The sequence below is a fragment of the Protopterus annectens genome, chromosome 2.part1, assembly GCF_019279795.1.
Source record: "Protopterus annectens isolate FY-2018-M chromosome 2.part1, PAN1.0, whole genome shotgun sequence".
Classification (NCBI taxonomy): Eukaryota; Metazoa; Chordata; order Ceratodontiformes; family Protopteridae; genus Protopterus; species Protopterus annectens.
Genome location: NC_056729.1, coordinates 866955569 through 866974721, shown reverse-complemented (window position 1 = coordinate 866974721; position 19153 = coordinate 866955569). Strand labels below are relative to the sequence as shown.

The 19153-nt window shown below is 41.0% G+C and overlaps 1 protein-coding gene across 1 annotated transcript in view; it reads left to right on the top strand.

Moving 5' to 3' along the window:
• The window catches only part of GLRA3 (glycine receptor alpha 3), a 1032852-nt gene that overhangs the window by 826887 nt on the left and 186812 nt on the right, over positions 1–19153 (top strand). Inside the window, exon 7 of the mRNA XM_044062514.1 lies at positions 1120–1334. Within this exon, the coding sequence (XP_043918449.1) occupies positions 1120–1334 (215 nt within the window). The remainder of the gene's footprint in view (positions 1–1119; positions 1335–19153) is intronic.

Sequence of the window (19153 nt, the reverse complement as noted above, 5' to 3'; positions counted from 1 at the left end):
GTCTTTGTGCTGTAGTTTGCCACTCAGCTATGTGAGTCAGCTCCCCCTCCCCCAACCTAATTTTTCCTTTGTCCTCTGCAGTGTAAAGCAAAAGAACCCCCCCCCCCCCAGTGCTAATGCCTGTCCTGAAAACAGTGGGAGCTAAATGGAAATGTAGCTACCACTATTTAACTCTCTATCCTGCAAAATTGTACATTCCATAAAAAAGTCCCATTTTGGCCATCTGAAAAAGTGGCAAAACTGTTCCCTCTATTTCTCAAGTCGCAAAATCTCATGCATCAGCAAAAGTGTAGCTAGTGCTCTCTGCAAATCAAAGTGAAAGTCATTAATAAACTGTCACAATAAGCAAAACCCCAGTAGTATTTATGTATGAATCTGGAATATATCTGAACAAGGCATATATTTTATTATCTGGAAAAGGCACTTCAATTCTATTACTAAACACATTTAGTGGGGAGTGATATTATCTACATCTTTTGATTATAGAATAACTGTATTTTTGACTAATTATCCCATCTCATTTACCCTACAACCATATGTCACTAAATGCTTTCAAAAATCACACTGTACAATACGGTCTATGAAGAACTTTCACTGACAGCATGTGCAACATACCTTTTTGGCATCTATGTTTGAAGTGAGTAAACCAAAATACTACAGTGAACTATTGATTGCTGTTATCTTAAGATGCTATGCTGATGTCTGAAGAGTCTGATTTATACAGCATAGCTAGGGGAGGCGCACAGTGTCCTTCAACACAAAAGCAAATGATATTTAAGCTGTCATAGCAAAAAAAGGGACTGAATGTTTAGTGCAAACAGAAAGGGACTGATTTCTGTTCATACTGCTTAACATGTGTGCACACACATACACACCATTGCAGTTTCTGGTGATAGGACACTGCTCATAACATGAAACATATGTCTTCATGATAGGCAGATGCTCCTGAACAGAGTTTAAATGACACGTGCAAGTGAAATGCAGCCTTCTGAATGTGTGTGCCATATTAAGGATAATGCATAAAACGTCAAAGGTTATTATGGTAACATATCGAAATTATGAATCTTTACAAAAGTCGAGTACTTATCAAGTTTCCCATTTGCTTTTGTCCTTTTCTAGGAATGTTCACCTGCATTGAAGTGAGGTTTCATCTTGAGAGACAAATGGGCTACTATCTCATTCAGATGTATATTCCTAGTCTCCTGATTGTCATTTTATCATGGGTCTCATTTTGGATAAACATGGATGCAGCACCTGCTCGAGTGGCTTTAGGCATTACTACTGTGCTGACCATGACCACTCAAAGTTCAGGATCCAGGGCATCCCTACCAAAGGTGAGAGTAATGTCCATCCCTACCAAAGGTGAGAGTAATGTCAACACTTTAAAATATTTCTGTGTAATGATTAAAGAAGCATTGTGTCAAAAAACACCAGTCACTAAGTGACATTAATTTATAAAACTTGACTTAGCAGTGTCAACAGTGAATATTAAAAAATTTGCATAGCTACCTGTCTAAGCCACATAATCATATAATCTTCATTTATTCCAGGTGGATATGTAATCTCACTCACTTTTTTGAGATCAGTAAGTGGTGATTTTTAGACTGTTGTGAATGTCTTGCGGACTTAGTTGTGATGACCTGTTGGCAACAATAACATTGCAAGTCAAACATTACTTAAGTATTTTTTTAAGAGTTGATACCTACAGTTAAGTGCATACAACTTTCTGATATTTTTTATATGAATCACTAGACAGCAAAATGATATCTTCAGTGCATATAGTTTCAAAGGACATTCATTGCAATTTTTGATTGCTCTGCGAGTAAGATATGTAATTCATAGCAGTAGCTGGATATATTGCAAGAGCCCACTAATGAAGTATGTCATTAAAGTTGGCACCATTAAATTGACGGATTTTGGTAATGAAATTTCATAAAATATATTTAGGACATATTTGATTCTTTTCATTCAGGTATCTATTGAATTTTTGTATTTTGAGAATGTTTTCTTGTGTGCTAAACTATGACTGCAGATGTATTTTCCAGTACTTTGCAGTCACACTTCATGGATAATGGAGTGAATAAGCTGTCAGTGTAGCTGTTTCTTTGCTCTTTCTCCACCACAGAAGGAAAATTGAGTTAGTATATTTACCCAAAAGGGGAATTGCAGGTGCAAACAATATTTTTCAGTGAGGTCATTTGAGTTTTCAATCAAGCTTGTTTCTATGACAGTTGTAGTTTGGCATCCAAATTCTTGGCATGAATCCATTATCCAGTGATAAACAGTTCCTGAAAACTACAAATGCCTGACTTAATTCAACATCCTATATTATAGCTAGTTATGGTGTTAGCTAAACGAAAAAAAAGTGTGAAGGTAGAGTACTGAATTAGTGAGAAAATAACACTTTAGCACATCATTAAGTAGAATAGATCAGTGAGTGAATGGTGAATATAATGAATAAAAAGATGTATTCAGTGCAGAGAAATACACATTGTATCAGGTATCCAAGCTTATGTGGGAATACAGGAAACAGCATAAGTTGTGTAAATGACATATACCCAGAAAGGTAAATGCATCCTGGCTGCAATACTACACTTCATAAACACAAACTTGGTAAGCATAGGACATGGAAGATGGAGAAAGTGCAACATTAGCCACTAAGTCATATTATGACAAGCAAGAAAGGATAACCCAGAACCTTGCTAATGCAATACAAGACCTACATGGGAGAAGGAAATAAGAGAAAGGAATAATGGAAGGAAAGAATGATTGAAAAAAAAGAAAAAAAGGAATGGAAGAAGGAAGGAAAACTATAAAGAGAAATATTTTTATCAGAACTATTGAAAATTATCACTCATTTATAGTAAAAATATTACAGAAAGTATACCAACATGCACAGAACATGTATATATATATATATATATATATATATATATATATATATATATATATATATATATATATATATATATATGATATATGTGTGTGTGTGTGTATATATATATATATATATATATATATATATATATATATATATATCTGGATCTACTTAAGTAGATCAAACTTTTACTAGTTTGAACCACATATGGCCGAGACCGTATGTTCAAACTTGTAAAAGTTCAAACACTGATGTAAACCCACATTAAACCAAAAAACACAAAACTAAACATCTATAGCAGGGGGGCATAGACCCCCTGCACCCCCCAAACCCCCCTTACTTAAATATACCAACTCCGAGATCACACTACATTGCAGAAATGGGAAATCTTCCCTTTCTGCTCTGTACAGACATCTCCATTTAGTCAGATCAGACTTTTACAAGTTTGAACATATGGTCTAACATTTGATCTACTGAAGGGGACCCATATATATATATATATATATATATATATATATATATATATAAATATATATATATATATATATATATATATATATATATATATGTATATATAAAATCTGTCTATTTATATATATAGAGAGAGAGATTGTAAAACTGAAGGGAAATAATGTAAACAACTATTGTAAATCATGTAAATAATACTCTTTCTTTAAGGCAGAGAGCTGCATTATTGTTTTAAGTAGAAAGACCCACAGGATTTGTAGTTAATGATCAATTATCCCATTAAAATGAAGCATAAAAGTGGTGCCATAGCCCTTTTATTCAGAGAATTTGGTCTTTTGATAAAGAGTGGAGTTTGTGTTCCATGAAGTGTGCTGCAGCAAAGGAGATCTCACTTCAGTATAACCTGAAGAAGGCTGAACACCTTCTACCATGAATCCAGAAAGAAGAAACCTGTTTAAAAGCACCTTTGGAACATAGGAACAAGACTATGTAACCAGTTACAGGGATCATAGGAGGGCTACCCATATATACCTTTAGGCAGACTCACCTGAAAGTTCTTGCCACCCTTTATGAGGCTTTAATAGTGCCCACCTCCCAAATAAGACACAGCCTTACATGATAACCCTGGTGTATATTTGTGTCTAGCCATCCATTCATGAAGACTAGCTCTAATGACAGGCAAAGTAGTACTTTGCTAGTCTTGTAGTGGTAACTTCTTCCACATGCTGAGACTACGTTGAATTAGGAAGCCCTCTCTCCAAGAAGTCTTGTTTATTTGATATTGTAGATTTAGGTCCCCAGTACCGGTCTCTGTAGAACAACATTTATGTGTGAAGAAATAGGATGTCAAATAGGATTAGATATTTTATGGCTCAAAAAACAAGAAACATGTCACCTCGGAGCAGCCAGTAGACTGCTGAGTACAATAAGAGTCTGGCTAATAGTCTGGGATAGCTAAGTACTTAAAGCCTTTGATTTTCTTGGCTAGAAATCAATAGGACATTTCCTTTTGAGCCATATGCTTGGATTTTTCTGCACCGAATGTGGCACTATATTTGATGATGGGAGAGATAAGGGAAAAGTACAGTACTAAGATGACCTTATTGGACCTTGAAGATGCTCCAATGGAAATTAACTAGGCAAGGCAGATGAATTTCATTACTATGGTTGAAACATGATAAATGAATGAGAGAGCAGTATCCACAAAAGTATTTGGGTCTGTTATGAACTCTCCTGTCTGAAAAGGATCACCACTTATAGCATTTGAGGTGGGAACAGCATTTTTGCCGCATGAAATTCTGCTGAACTAGTTTGGGTTTAATTTGAGACTGTTTCTGTACATCAGCCTTGTTGGGGCAGTTTATTATCAGTAGATAACTGTACTGAAATTGGTATGAGAGATTTTTTTCTTCATGGTACTTACAGAAAATATCCTTTCTATAGTTTGTGTTGATTTGTGTGTTTATAAAAAAAGAGTAAACATCTGTTGTTTTATTATTTTTATTATTTTGTAGAGTGGCAGTTTCTCCAGCAATGCAGTATGCCTATATATATATATATATATATATATATATATATATATATATATATATATATATATATATATATATATATATATATATATTATATATATATATATATATATTTGTCAAGTCTGTCGATACATACATGCATACACACACACACACACACACACACACACACACACACACACACACACACACACACAGTTGATAGAGATAAATACACACACACACACACACACATATATATATATATATATATATATATATATATATATATATATATATATATATATATATACATATCTATATATATATAGAGATGGATTCACTTTATAAGCTTGAAATACTGAAATATCAAAATTCAGTATTTCGAGCCCATAAAGTGGAATCCTTAGAAGAGCAAAAGCTCAGAAACGTAAAATTCAAAACCTTGAATACCAGAGGTTTTGAGTGTTGTGCATCTGAGCTTTCACTGTGGTTATGGATTTAGGTAAGTGTGTGTGTGTTAAGGGTTTTGGTTAGTGGCTGTGGTGTGTGTCAGTGTGTTTTGTTACTGTGATGTGTATGTGCGAGGTGAATGTAGCTTGTGTGGTGGTGTTTTGTGTGTGTTTGTATGTAGTGCAACCTCGGAGTGAGAATATTTAAGTAGGGGGGGGGTTGTGGGCGCAGCCCCTCACATGGGTTATGTAGTATAGAGCTTATGTTTCTGTGTGGGGAGGATGGTGTGTGTGTGTGTGTGTTTGTGTGTGTGTGGGGGGTTGTTTGCAGACAACAGAAGCACTAATTCAAAATCTCCAGTATGTCATATTTTGAATTTTGCACTTCTGAGTTTTTATTCTTGTTAGGTTTCCAACTTTATAGCTTTAAAATACTGAATTTCGACATTTTAGTATTTTGAGGATATAAAGTGAATCATATATATATATATATATATATATATATATATATATATATATATATGTAAAGGAAGGAAAAAAATATGTATATATATATATATATATATATATATATATATATATATATATATATATATATATATATATATATATATATATACATATATACACACATACACACTAAAATGTATGTGCACAACATGCAGTGCAGCCAGACCTCAGAACTATCCCTCTCAACCTTTTAGTGCAAGACACCTGTACAAAGGCTGTAAAAGGGGGGATGGGCCAGATATAGGGGCATATTTCAGCTATCGCTGTTAGCAATGAAGACGTTTGCTACAGCAACAGGGTGCATTTCAGCAGACAATTACTGAAGTATATGAGGATGAAAACTGAAATGTTATGTCATTATTTACTGGCATTAATTCTTGGATCATCACAGTGATTTACCAGACAAATACAAATAAATTGTGGAACAGAATGAAAGTATGGGCCAAACATCTTGAAAATCCTGGCACTGGAGAGGTATGCTCAGAACCGCTTAGTACAATGAATCTGGACCTAGCCTGACAAAGTGGAGGACAAAGGCATGAAATTAGGGACATATCTAAAATACTTGAGGAGACAAGCCGAGAAAGTTGATGTACTAACACTGCATGTCCTAACATATGTTGACTGAAATATCACAAGTCTGCAACTCAATTGCTTCTCATTAGTTGGTGACCTCAATCCTCACATCATCGCACTGATGTGTCAGGAGTACATAATAGTTATGGGGACCAGACCAAAGATATTGGCCAGACAACAGGACATCCTACGAATATGTGGACATATAACATTATGGAAACTACACTCGGCTAACAAGCAACATCCAAGCTACAACCAGACTGACATATCACTACCCAAATCCACCTCTGGGGCTGTACACATGCATTTGAAAATATAACAGGCACTACAGGGAGGTAACACTAGTGGAAAACATTCACTGGTGTGAAAGTGCATACCCACAACCAATTACAGCAACATACCAGTAAGCAAACTGAACACTACAGTATAATGACTGTGTGAGCAACAATATCCTGTTTGCCACTCACACATTACCCCTACATATACTGCCCCAAGTCTCAGTGTAGTGGAAATCTTGAGGTGTTACTTGACATGTCACGGTCTGCCCGTGCAAGCATGTACAAGTGATAGGGAATCAGAAACTGGAGCAGTAGGCACAGCCAGATAGAAAGGGCCCATAACTCTCACATGTACCCCCCACCCTACACAGGCCAAACAATATTGACACACTACACTGCTACACAATCCTGACAGTCTGCCAACAATTGCCAGAAATACACAGACCTCTCAACTGTATAGAGTCCCACAGAATGTCCAGGCTTTCACCTCATATATAAGGCCTCTTCCACATAACATGTCTGGCAGCCTGATACAGCACTTGAATGATATCAGGAATGTAGGCACTAAATAATCATATAGCATACCTATCAACCTCTTATTGCATGACATCTGGACAAAGTCTGACATACTTTTGGGACCCATAAGTGTGGGCCAAAAACAGGGGCATATTTGAATTATTGCTGTTATAAACTGAGAAAGTTTCTGGTTTAACAGGGTTAGTTGTTACATATCTTTTCTGAGGGATATGAGGTCAGAAACACAAATGGATGTTAGCAGTTACAGACTGCAATCTCCAGAGTATGCTACTGATTTTCCAAAGACAAAAAATGTCTGAGGAAAGCACCAGGCATAGAAGTCCAAACTCTGGCCATCCTGTGGATAGCCCTATAGCTGAGAGTTATGTCAAACACATAAGAGTTAAAATCATGCGGAAACTCCATGTCCACACAAACCCTGTTAGACTAGCATTAATCCAAATGTATAACAGCAATACTTACATTCTGTCCCTATGTCTGTAACATTCTCCTCAATTTTGTTGGCTTGTCTCCACAGTTTTGGTTGTAAGAGGTATTTCCAAATACCCTCTGTGATACTGTTGTTCACACACCTCCATGATGACCCCCGCACTGGCAAGGAAAAGGGCCAATGCCCACATGACGTTCTCAATTATAGGAGTGTGTTGCCATGCCATTGGCTATGTCAATAAAAACACAGCTGTTCTGCATGCAATTTGCAAGTGGGGGACACCAATTGGTGTACAGGCCATCAGCTGCTCATGAGCATTACCTAGAAAAGGCAAGCTACTGCTTATGCAAAACAGATATACACACTACATCCATGAGAGAGAGAGAGAGAGAAACATTGAGGAAAAACAGCAGGATATAACCACCTACACTTGGAAAATGCAAAAGGTATGTCAAACAAGTAAGCATGTCATGGACTGCAGTAGGGGGTATGTAAGAATGGGAAATAGGAAGTATAACATATATGTCTCAACAAGACTTGCTGTGCCAATATATAGCTGATCAGAACCGATGACCATAGCATTTGGGTCTGTCTGCAGTGACATAGATCATAGGTCAAGCCCCTGAGTCACCGCAGGAAAGGATGGCTCACATATGACTACTACTGGAGTGTGTGTTGAACAATACTGACTGTAACAATGCTAGGCCAGCTACTGGGATGTCATACATATCCATATCTTACTTGTGAATACAACTTTGATATACTTGTTTGTCTCAGAAATGTGAAAGACCTATACATGGTATTTGCATAGTAAAGTACATTGCAGATGTGTGTGTTGAACTATATGTGATATACTGAGCTCATACCATATAACTGTCCAGTGTTATGCACACTGATCATATATGTGCCTCATATGTGTAGTCATTTACTCATAGAGTTGTGTTATGTTTGGCAAATCCATGGCAAATCTGTGAAGACTGACATTACAACATCTCATTCTTTTTCCTCTGGCTGTTCTCATTAGGGCTCGCCACAATGGACCACCTGTTGCCATTTCTGCCTGTCCTCTGCATCTTGCTCTGTCACACCAACTACCTGCATGTCCTCTCTTACCACTCCAGAAACTTATCTAAGGCCTTCCTCTTTTCTTCTTACCTGGCAGCTACATCTTTACAATTCTTTCCCAATATACTCAGCATCCCTCCTCAGCACATGTCCAAACCAGTGTAATCTTCCCTCTCCGGCTTTGTCCAAAACTGTCCAACATGGGCTGACCCTCTAATATACATATTGCTAATCCTGTGCATCCTCTTCCCACCTAGTGCAAATTCTAACATCTGTAACTCTGCCACATCCAGCTCTGACTCCTGCTTTTTTGTTAGTACCACTGTCTCCAACCCATATGACATAGCTGGTCTCACTACCCTCTTGTAGACCTTCCCTTTCACTTTTATTGGTACCCGTCTGTCACAAATCACTCCTGACACTCTTCTCCACTCTCTCCATCCTGCTTGTACTCTCTTCTTCACCTGTCCTCCACAGTTGTCAATACTCTGAAATGTTGATCCCAATCATTTCAACACATCCACTTTTGCCAACTCCACTCCCTGCATCCTCAACATTCCGCTATCCTCCCTCTTATTCACACACAAATATTCTGTCATAGTCCTGCTGACCTTCATTCCTCACCTCTCTAGAGCATATCTCCACCTCTCCAGGTTCTCCTAAATCTGTTCCCTACTCTCAATACAGTTCACAATGTCATCTGCAAACATCATAGTCAACAGGGACTCCTTTATGATCTTGTCTGTCAACCTGTCCATCACCTTTGCAAATAAGAAAGGGCTTACAGCTGAGCCCTGGTGTCATTCTACCTCCACCTTAAATGCATCCATCTCTCCCACCACAGACCTCACCTCTGTCATACCACCCTTGTACATATCCTGTACCACTCTTACATATATCTCTGCCATGACTTCCTCGTATAATACCACAGCTCCTCTCTAGACACCCTATCATATGCTTTCTCTAAGTCCAGAAAGATGCAAAGCAGCTCCTGATCCCCTCTGTACTCCATCAACACTCTCAGAGCAAGCATTGCATCTGTAGTGCTCTTTCCTGGCATGACACCATACTTCTCACCACTACTCATCAACTCCATGCTTAACCTAGTTGCCACTACTCTTTTCCATAACTTTATGCTGTGACTGATCAATGTTATCCCTCTGTAGTTACTACAGCTCTGCACATCAACCCTATTCTTAAAACGGTACCCAAACACTTCCTATCCACTCCTCATGCAACCTCTCACTTTCCAAGATATCATTAAATAATCTGGTTAAAAACACCACTGCAGATTCACCTAAACAGCGTCAGGCTTCCACAGGTAAGTCCTGTGGACCAACATGCTTTCCACTTCTCATCCTCTTCATAGCTATCCTGACTTCCTCCTTTGTAAGCTGTTGCACTTTCTGATTCACCATACCCACATCATCCAACCTTCCCTCTATCATTCTCTTCATTCATCAGCCTCTCAAAGTGCTCTGTCCATCTGCTAAACACACTCCCCTCTCTTGTGAGTACGTTTTCATTATTATCTTTTTTCACCCTTATCTGCTGCACATCTTTCCTAGCTCAGTCCCTCTGTCTAGACAATTGGTACAAATCCTTTCATTCCTCCTTAGTTACCAACCTGTCATACAACTCTTCATATGCCTCATCCTTAGCCTTTGCCACCTCTCTCTTTGCCACGCACCTCATCACTTTATACTCCTGTCTACTTTCCTCATCTCTCTGACAATCCCACTCCTTTTCGCCCAACCTCTTTCTCTGTATACTGTCCTGTACTTCCTCAGTCCACCACCAGGTCTCCTGCTACTCCTTCTTCCATCCACATGAAACACCAAGTACCTTTCTAGCCATCTTCCTTACTACCTCTGCTGTACTTACCCAGATATTTGGTAAATCGTCACTGCCACCCAGTGCTTGCCTTAACTCTTCCCTCAACTCCACCTCACAATCACCCTTTTCCAGTTCCCACCATTTGATCGTTGGCGTTGCCTTCACACTCCTCCTCTTCTTGATCACCAATGTCATCTTACAGACCAACATTCTATGCTGCCTAAATGCACTTTCCCCTGTCACCACTTTACAGTCTCCAATCTCCATTAAACTGGCCCTCCTAGATTGGATATATTCCACCTGTGTGCATCTTCCTCCATTCTTGTATGTCACCCTAAGCTCCTCTCTCATGTTATTGTACATATTTACCACAGCCATGTCTATCCTTTTTGCAAAATCCACCACCATCTCACCATCTGCATTCCTTTGCTTAACACCATACATACCCATCACTTCCTCATCCACTCTGTTCCCTTCACCAACATGCCCATTGAAATCTGCTGTAATCACCACTCTGTCACCCTTGGGTACAGTCATCATCATCACATCATCCAACTGACTTCACATTTCTCTTTCTCATCCATCACACAACCAACATGTGTAGCATATGCACTAACAACAGTCATCATTTCCAGCTTCATAAACATCACTCTATCAGACACTCATTTCAGCCTTTCCAAAACACTCTTGGTATACAGCTCCTTCACGATAACCCCTACACCCTTTCTCCTCCCATCCACACCATGATAGCACAATTGTGACCTGCCTCCCATACACCTAGCCGTACTCCCCCTCCATCTGGTCTTTTGCACACACAGTATATCAACCTTCCCCTGGCCATCATATCAGCTAGCTCTGTCCCTATACCAGTCATACTGCCAACATTAAAAGTTCTTACCATCACTACCACACTCCTAGCCTTTCTCCTCTCTTCCTGCCATATGAGTGTTTTATATCCTCCAGGGTATGCCTGTCAATGCAAAGGCTACTGTGCTATTGAATGTCTCAATTGTGTTACAACAATATTAAGACAGTGTCACTAATTTTGTCCCATTGCCCCCATGTAAGAGTGGTGTCCTACAGATGTCCTGCTTTAACAGGTTGAGAGGGATGTCTGGGCAGCAGGAGTGTGAATATAGTGTGCCATACTGACATAGAACAGAAATGTATATCAGGTATTACCTGTGCACATGTCAGTATGAGTAGGTGTATCTGGCTGCCTCATAACAACAGAGATGGGATGCAAAATGTCAGTTAATTAAGCTGTACATGTTGTACATGTGTGTAATCTTAGTTACTGTACATCCAACAGAGTGAAATTTCTACAGCTACTGGTTGCTGCATTGCCCTGATACAGCCATGGGTACTACAATAAGCATGATTATCAGTTTGAAATTGGAGACGTGTCCAACTGTGTTATGACTTTGTTTCCATGCCTACTACAAACAGCTATATGAACACCTACATAGCTGTATGGGCTCAGCAATACCTTACTTGTAAAACCTGCCTCCACCAAAGTAGAGTAATCCCCTTTGCTGGATGGCAGCAATACACAAACCACAGACTTGGTCCCTATATAAGCTGTACAGAGCAAAGTAGGAGCAGGCACCAACCTGGCATCAAGTCAGTAGAGTCATCTGAACAAGCACATAAAGTCACAGGTGGATTACTGTAAGGCTAACTATGAGTACAAATTGGACACATCCACCAAGGCCAATCACAAGGCCATTTTCCCATATGTCTGCAATCTCAGAGGCAACAAACCAACCCAACCTGTAATGGTGGTCACTCAGACCACACACACACACAACATAGCTATAGCTACCCTGCTGCAGGTAGGATTAGGGAAAACATCACTCCCCTGGCTCAGCATCACTATAGGTGGATATGCACAGCACCAGCACCCCTACCCTCATCACCAGTGAGCAGGTATATATTGTCTACTGAAAGCCAACAAACATAAGTATCCATGGGACATGATAACATCCCTGTCTGCATCCTACATGAACTCAGGCATGTGGTCCCAGCTTCATTACACACTGTAGTCACACCAAGCCTTGGCAACATCCACACCCCATTTACATGGAAGATGGCCAAAGTCATCCATCTACACAAACCTGAATGAGGAATAGAGGACTATGCAATTAAATGGCCCTCATTGGGGGGAATATGACACATCAGGACCAGGAGTGCAATGCAAACTGATACTGTGGTGATAGATTACAGGGGTATGGTGTGGTTGTGAGTGGTGGCTACTGGTATTCAATGTACATGTGCAGGTTCTGTACATACTGTTGCCAAATGTATGAAGTCCTATGATGTGTTTCCCTGTTAATATCTTGCAGGTGCAATGTCGCATCCAAGAAGGGCAACATTATCAGTGGCTGAGACTGCCATTATCATTGAAGCCATACTACAGCATCATGCAACAATGTTCAGATGGAGCCAGCAACATCTGTGGGAGAGGACCGCCCTGTGGGATGACCTTGTCCACAGGGTAAGTGATGTTGGCATGCACGCATGTACATACGAGCAGGTCCGGCATCGTGCAACCGACCTCATATGCCATGTCCGGCAAACGGCTGCTGTCTTGGCCAGGGACCTCACAGCCACAGGTGGGGACCCAGCCATACAGCCCCCACTGATGCCCACCGAGGAGCTATTCACCAACCTTGGGGCACTCATCCCAGTATATCAGGGTACAGGCCCCCTACATGCTGGAGGTGGGTGACACCCAGACAATGGACGAGGAGCATGCAGGTAAGGCCCCACTGGAGATTACTAGACTAGTTTAGCAGACATACTTGTATTTGTAGAGTATATGCATGCTTGTGTCAGGTTAGATTGCATTTGTAGATGACATTTTCGAATGCACAGAAGTGCACATCTATGGTGAAGGACAGCAAATTGTGTAGTATTGTGGGTTGTACCATAAATGTGCAGACATGCTGCATCCATCCTGTACCAATGCTACATGTGAGTCTGCTGACAATACCTCTCTCCCACAACTACCTAGATCCCTCTGGTCTGAATGTGGGACAGCAGCCTGAAGCTGGTGAGTATGGAATTGTTCTGTTGTGGTTTGCCAATACCCCAGGCATGTGAAGGGCATACAATTTACCATGCACACAACTGTCAGGCATAGCCATATTGCTTTATGTGCAAGTTCACTTGTGTTGAGGTTAACTGCATTGCATCACAGTGGTCAACACAGGGGCCTATCTGAAGAGAATGTAACATTCCTTTAGCATACCTCACAGCCTGTCAGTGCAAGACTTCTGGACAGAGACCACCAAAATGGGGGGACAAATGGCCTAAGGTAGGGACATATGTGAAACATTACTCTTATACAGTGGATATAAATAGTTACACACCCCTGTTAAGATGCCAGGTGTTTGTGATATATACAAATTGAGACCACAATATGTCAGTCCACATATTTTCCAACCTTTAATGTGGCCCATAAAATGAACAATTCACTTGTTAAACCAACCAATCTGTTGGGCACCAAATATGGAATATACCAACCTTACAATAAGCTGGATGCATGCGTATGCACACCCTTCAGATAATATATTTTGCAGCAGCAGCTTGTGATTTACTGACAGCATTCAGTCTGCTTGGGTACACACCTGTCATCAAGTAAAGGCACTCTGAGTAACACAAAACAACAGTCTGCTGTCCAAGTTGGATATTCATGGCATTTGCTCAATTGCCTGCAACAGCCATGGCTTGCAGACAGCTTACAAAGCAGTAAAAGGATCTCATATTTGAAAGTTATCACTCAGGAGTAAGGTACAACAACATTACAACTGCATTGCATACACCATGGAACACAGTGGAGACACTCATCAAAAGGTGGATTGAATATGGGACAACAGTACTATTTAAAAGAACCTGATGTCCCTCCAAAACTGATGAATAGACATGTCCAAACCTGGTTAGGGAGGCTGCCAAGAGACATACAGCAACACTGAGGGTGTTGCAGGAATCTCTTGTAAGTACTGGTGTGTACTACATGTGAGAACAGTCTCCCATATTCTGCATAACTTTGGCCTATGGGGTAGGGTCAGAAGATTGAAGCATTTCCCCACACCAAATAACATCCAGGGTCGGATACAACTTGCAATACAGCACATCTAGTCTCCCAAAGGCATGTGTGAAAATGTGTTGTGGTGTAATGAGACTATGGATCGACCTCACATCGGCAATACCATAAGCTATGTGTGGTGCACAAGCAACACCTCTCTTCACCTGAAGACCACCATCCCCATGGTGATTCATGCTGGTGGCATTGGCCTGCTGTATGGATGCTGTTCTAAAGCTGTAACTGGGCCTGTAGTCATGGTGGTGGGAATTCTGAACAGTTCAAAATAACACTCACATCTGGTCCACATTCATCAGGTATCTGCAAGAACGCTGAGAATGGGGAGAGGTGTTAGCCTTCAACATGACAAAGACCTGAAGCATACATCCAAAGAATGGCTGCACATGAACACACTCATGGTTATTGATTAGCCCAGCCAGAGCCCAAACCTAAACTTGATAGCAAAACCTCAGTGTGACCTGATGAGGGCTGTTCTCATAAGTTGCCCTTGCAATCTGACAGAGGTGTGGGGAGCTTTGCAAGGAAGAGTGGCCAAATAATGCCAAGTCTAGATGTGCCATGCTGATAGACACCTTCCCAAGAAGATTGAATGCTGTAAGTCACTTACAAGGTGCTTCAAGAATGTATCATTTTAAGGGTGTGCATACTTAAGCAACCACCATATTGTACATGTGTCATGCATTAGATTTTACATGTAACAAATTTGTTTGTTTAGCAATTGTATTGCATAGGTCATATGTCATATGAAAGGTGGGTAATATATTTGAATGCATTATTGCGGTTTGATCTTATATAATATAAGAGCATGGCATGTTAACAGGATTGTGTACACTTATCATATCCACTGTAAGCTTAAAATGTTGGTGGTGTAACAGGAATTGTGTGACCACACATTTACTGCTGGTTTGGAGGTCTGAAACTCAAATGTGTGTCATTAATCAGTGACATCACTCCTCAGATCATCCCAGTTATGTATCAGACAAATACAGAGGTTATAAGAAACAGAGCAAACATATGAGCCAGACATCTACACATCCTGCAAGGATCTGTACAGTTGTGAGGTATGTTCTATAGTAGTTGTCATTGTGATATACAGGTGAACAGCAATGATTGGTAAATGGGTGCAGTCTGTACTGGGAAGGGGTATCAGCTGCTAACACTACTCAAGTATCCCAGAGTTTTATATTGTTAATTACATGTAGTAAAACTGGCTGCAATGCATGATGTTGAGGGTCATGTATCATGCATGTCACCATTTGGGTAATGTGAGGTCTGTGTAACAGATTAGTGCCACCTCACCTGTAAGTGTGTGTGTGTGTGTGTGTGTGTGTGTGTGTGTGTGTGTGTGTGTGTGTGTATGTGTGTGTGTGTGCATATATGTGTGTGTGTGTGCGTATGTGTTTGTGTACATGTGTGCATGTGTGTACCAGCCAACCTCAAAGTGCAGGTATTGATGTACATACAGTATGTTGTCTTCCCCTCACAGGTGGCGATGGGGTTTGGGGTCCCTCCCACTTGGAAACTGATGTCATTGTCTCTGGAGACTTTGACAATGATGATAGGAATAGCAAGGTACAGGTGGGGTTGTCAGGGACTGAATCTGTGCCTTTGGTTGACATCCCATTCTAGTCCATGCCCACACATACCATGTCACCAGTGGCCACAGATGATAGACAGTTGATGGCATGGAACAGACTAGTGTGGTGACTGTAGCAGGTGTAAGTGTAGACACTGACCATACCCAGAGTACAGGTGAGGTCCCACACAGGCGGATGGACAGAAGTGCTCGCAGGAGGGCTGATGCTCCGCAAGCTGTTGTGCAAGTGCCACAGCAGGTGTCACCAGATACATGTTTTGGGCTGTCATGGATGCCCAGGCACGTAGTGAATGCCACACCAGACAAACACTCAGGGTGGTGGATGCAACTCTTCCTGATTTACGTTGCAACATACATGACCTTGTTGAGGCCACACATCAAAATGCTGAGTTCATGAATAGACGGTGGGGTGAGACTTTGGCAATCCTCTACCATAGCATGTCTGTGATGGGAAGTTTACAGGGTGTTACACAACTTAAAATGATATATTCCACACAGTATATGATTCTCACACAGTTTCCAGTATTGAGATTAGAACCCCTACCTATCTAGTTATTTCTACTACAGTGTTACACAATTACCAGACGTGCCACAGAGCTTACGTGATTTCACCTAGTGCCAAGGTACTTCTAAGGTTAATGACATCAGCAGGCCTAGTAAAGTAGGATGATAGGAAGTTTACAGGGTGGTACAAAATGCAAAATGGCATAACCCAAACAGGATATGATTTTCACACCACACACACATGCATACACATGCACACACATGCACACACACACACACACACACACACACACACACACACACACACACACACACACACACACACACACACACATGCACACACACACTTACTTGCCAGTATTGGGATTATAACCCCTGCCTATCTACTGATTTGTACTATAGTGTTACGTAATTATCGTACATGCTACAGAACTTACTGGGCTGACAATTGTCCAATTGCACCAGACACTGACAACAATCACAAAGCCTTTGATAGTTATATCAGGAACCTCCACGGCAATACCCAGAAGTGCTCTGAGTTTTTGCACAATGCTACCTCCTATACTGAGCCAACAGATATTGCCAACATTCTTGCCATTACACTCAGTGACAGCTTTACCCCTCTCTCTCCCCCTAGGGGAGCAATCAGAATGCTAGACACCCAGGATTACTGCCACTCAGGTTAAACCTGCATTGTCGATGGGCAAGAATACAGCTTCCATGGGACCAAAAAATTATCTGTGGCTGTGTTCTACATGAACTACAAAGATACCTGGCACCACATCTGTGTGTCCTGTCCAGTCACAGCCTCACCTCAGGCTTTGTCCCACCTAAATGGTGCACTGCTACAGTCATCACTCTCCATAAAGGGGTAGTGACTACATACCCTAGGAATTATCAGCCCATTAGCCTGACAAATCTAACATGCACAGCAATGGAGCACATCATCAGGGACCTGATAGACAAATATATAGGTAGTCTCCTAACTCTGGGCCCCACACAGTTTGGCTTTGTGAAAGGGAAATCATGCCTGCACAACCTGGTTGACTTCTTTGAGTCAATCACCAGGGCTGTGTATGACAGTAAGATACTGCATGCAGCTTACATCAATCTGGCCAAGGCTCTTGATACCATTCCTCATTCAGGAATTATTGATGAAGCCACCAAACTAATCATTGACCCCTATATCATGGGAGGGGGGTTGAAAATTGACTCACAGATAGAACACACAGTGTGAAAGTAGCAAGCTCCAAGGCTGACTGCAAACCAGTCATGAGTGGGGTCCCACAGGGATCACTCCAGGGTACTCTCCTGTTCAGCACATAGTTCTCAGGAGTCCAGGTCAACACAAAGGAGCTCTGGCTGACAAAGTTCACAGACAACTGCAAGCTGGGAGCCATTAGTAATTCCACAAGTGATACATACACCCTACAGAAAGGCCTCAGTGACACAACTGACTGGTGTGGAAACCATGGCTTGAAGCTTAACATGACAAAATGTATCATCAGACCCTTTGGTAAAAACTCAGCTTCCACTAAGTACCACATCAGTGAGAGCTTACTGAACCACTGTAGGCATTATAAGTGACCTGGGGACACAGGCTGAAAGCAACCTATCCTTTAACCACCTCATTACCAAGGGTTTTGCATCCAGGAAGAAAGATGTAATTGTCTCTGTGTACTCTTCACTCATTAGACCAATCATCAAGTATAATGGCCCATGTAGCATGTACCTCACTAGATACCTGCAACAGCTGAAGAGGCCACAGAAGTACCTCACAAAGAAGATACTAGGCATTAAACACATGTCCTATACAGACAGACTCGAACGACTCCAGCTATTCTCTGTCACATATCAACTACATAGAGGCGATCTCTGCTTGACATGCAAAGACATGTCTGACACAGCTCTTTTAGAAATGCTACATCTAAAGACATCCCAATCCCTCTGCACCACACACTGCAGGGACCTCAACCTCATTACCACAATCATGACAACATGCTGGAAGGACAGGTTCCTCACCCAGATACTGCACATGCCCTGGAATAGAATTCCATACATGTCAAGTAAAGAACCTAGATGACCCTGTTCCTGAGAAATCTTGATGACTGGATGGGTAATAGACAGTTCACTCCAGTGATCACTCCAGTGGCTCTACTTGATGGAGGCACTGGGAACTAACATTGGGTGGCACAATGGCCAGGCACTTCTATGGGATAGGCTTGTAAAGGCTCCAGGGCCATTAGCCTAGAACACACCTATGAACCTATAAGGGGAGTGACATCAGCATGACTGATAAAGTAGGCCAGTGGGTGGAAAACTTATCAAAATACTTATACACCCACATACACTTTTGCCAGATCTGAGAATAAAACCCCTACCTATCTAGTTATTTGTACTATA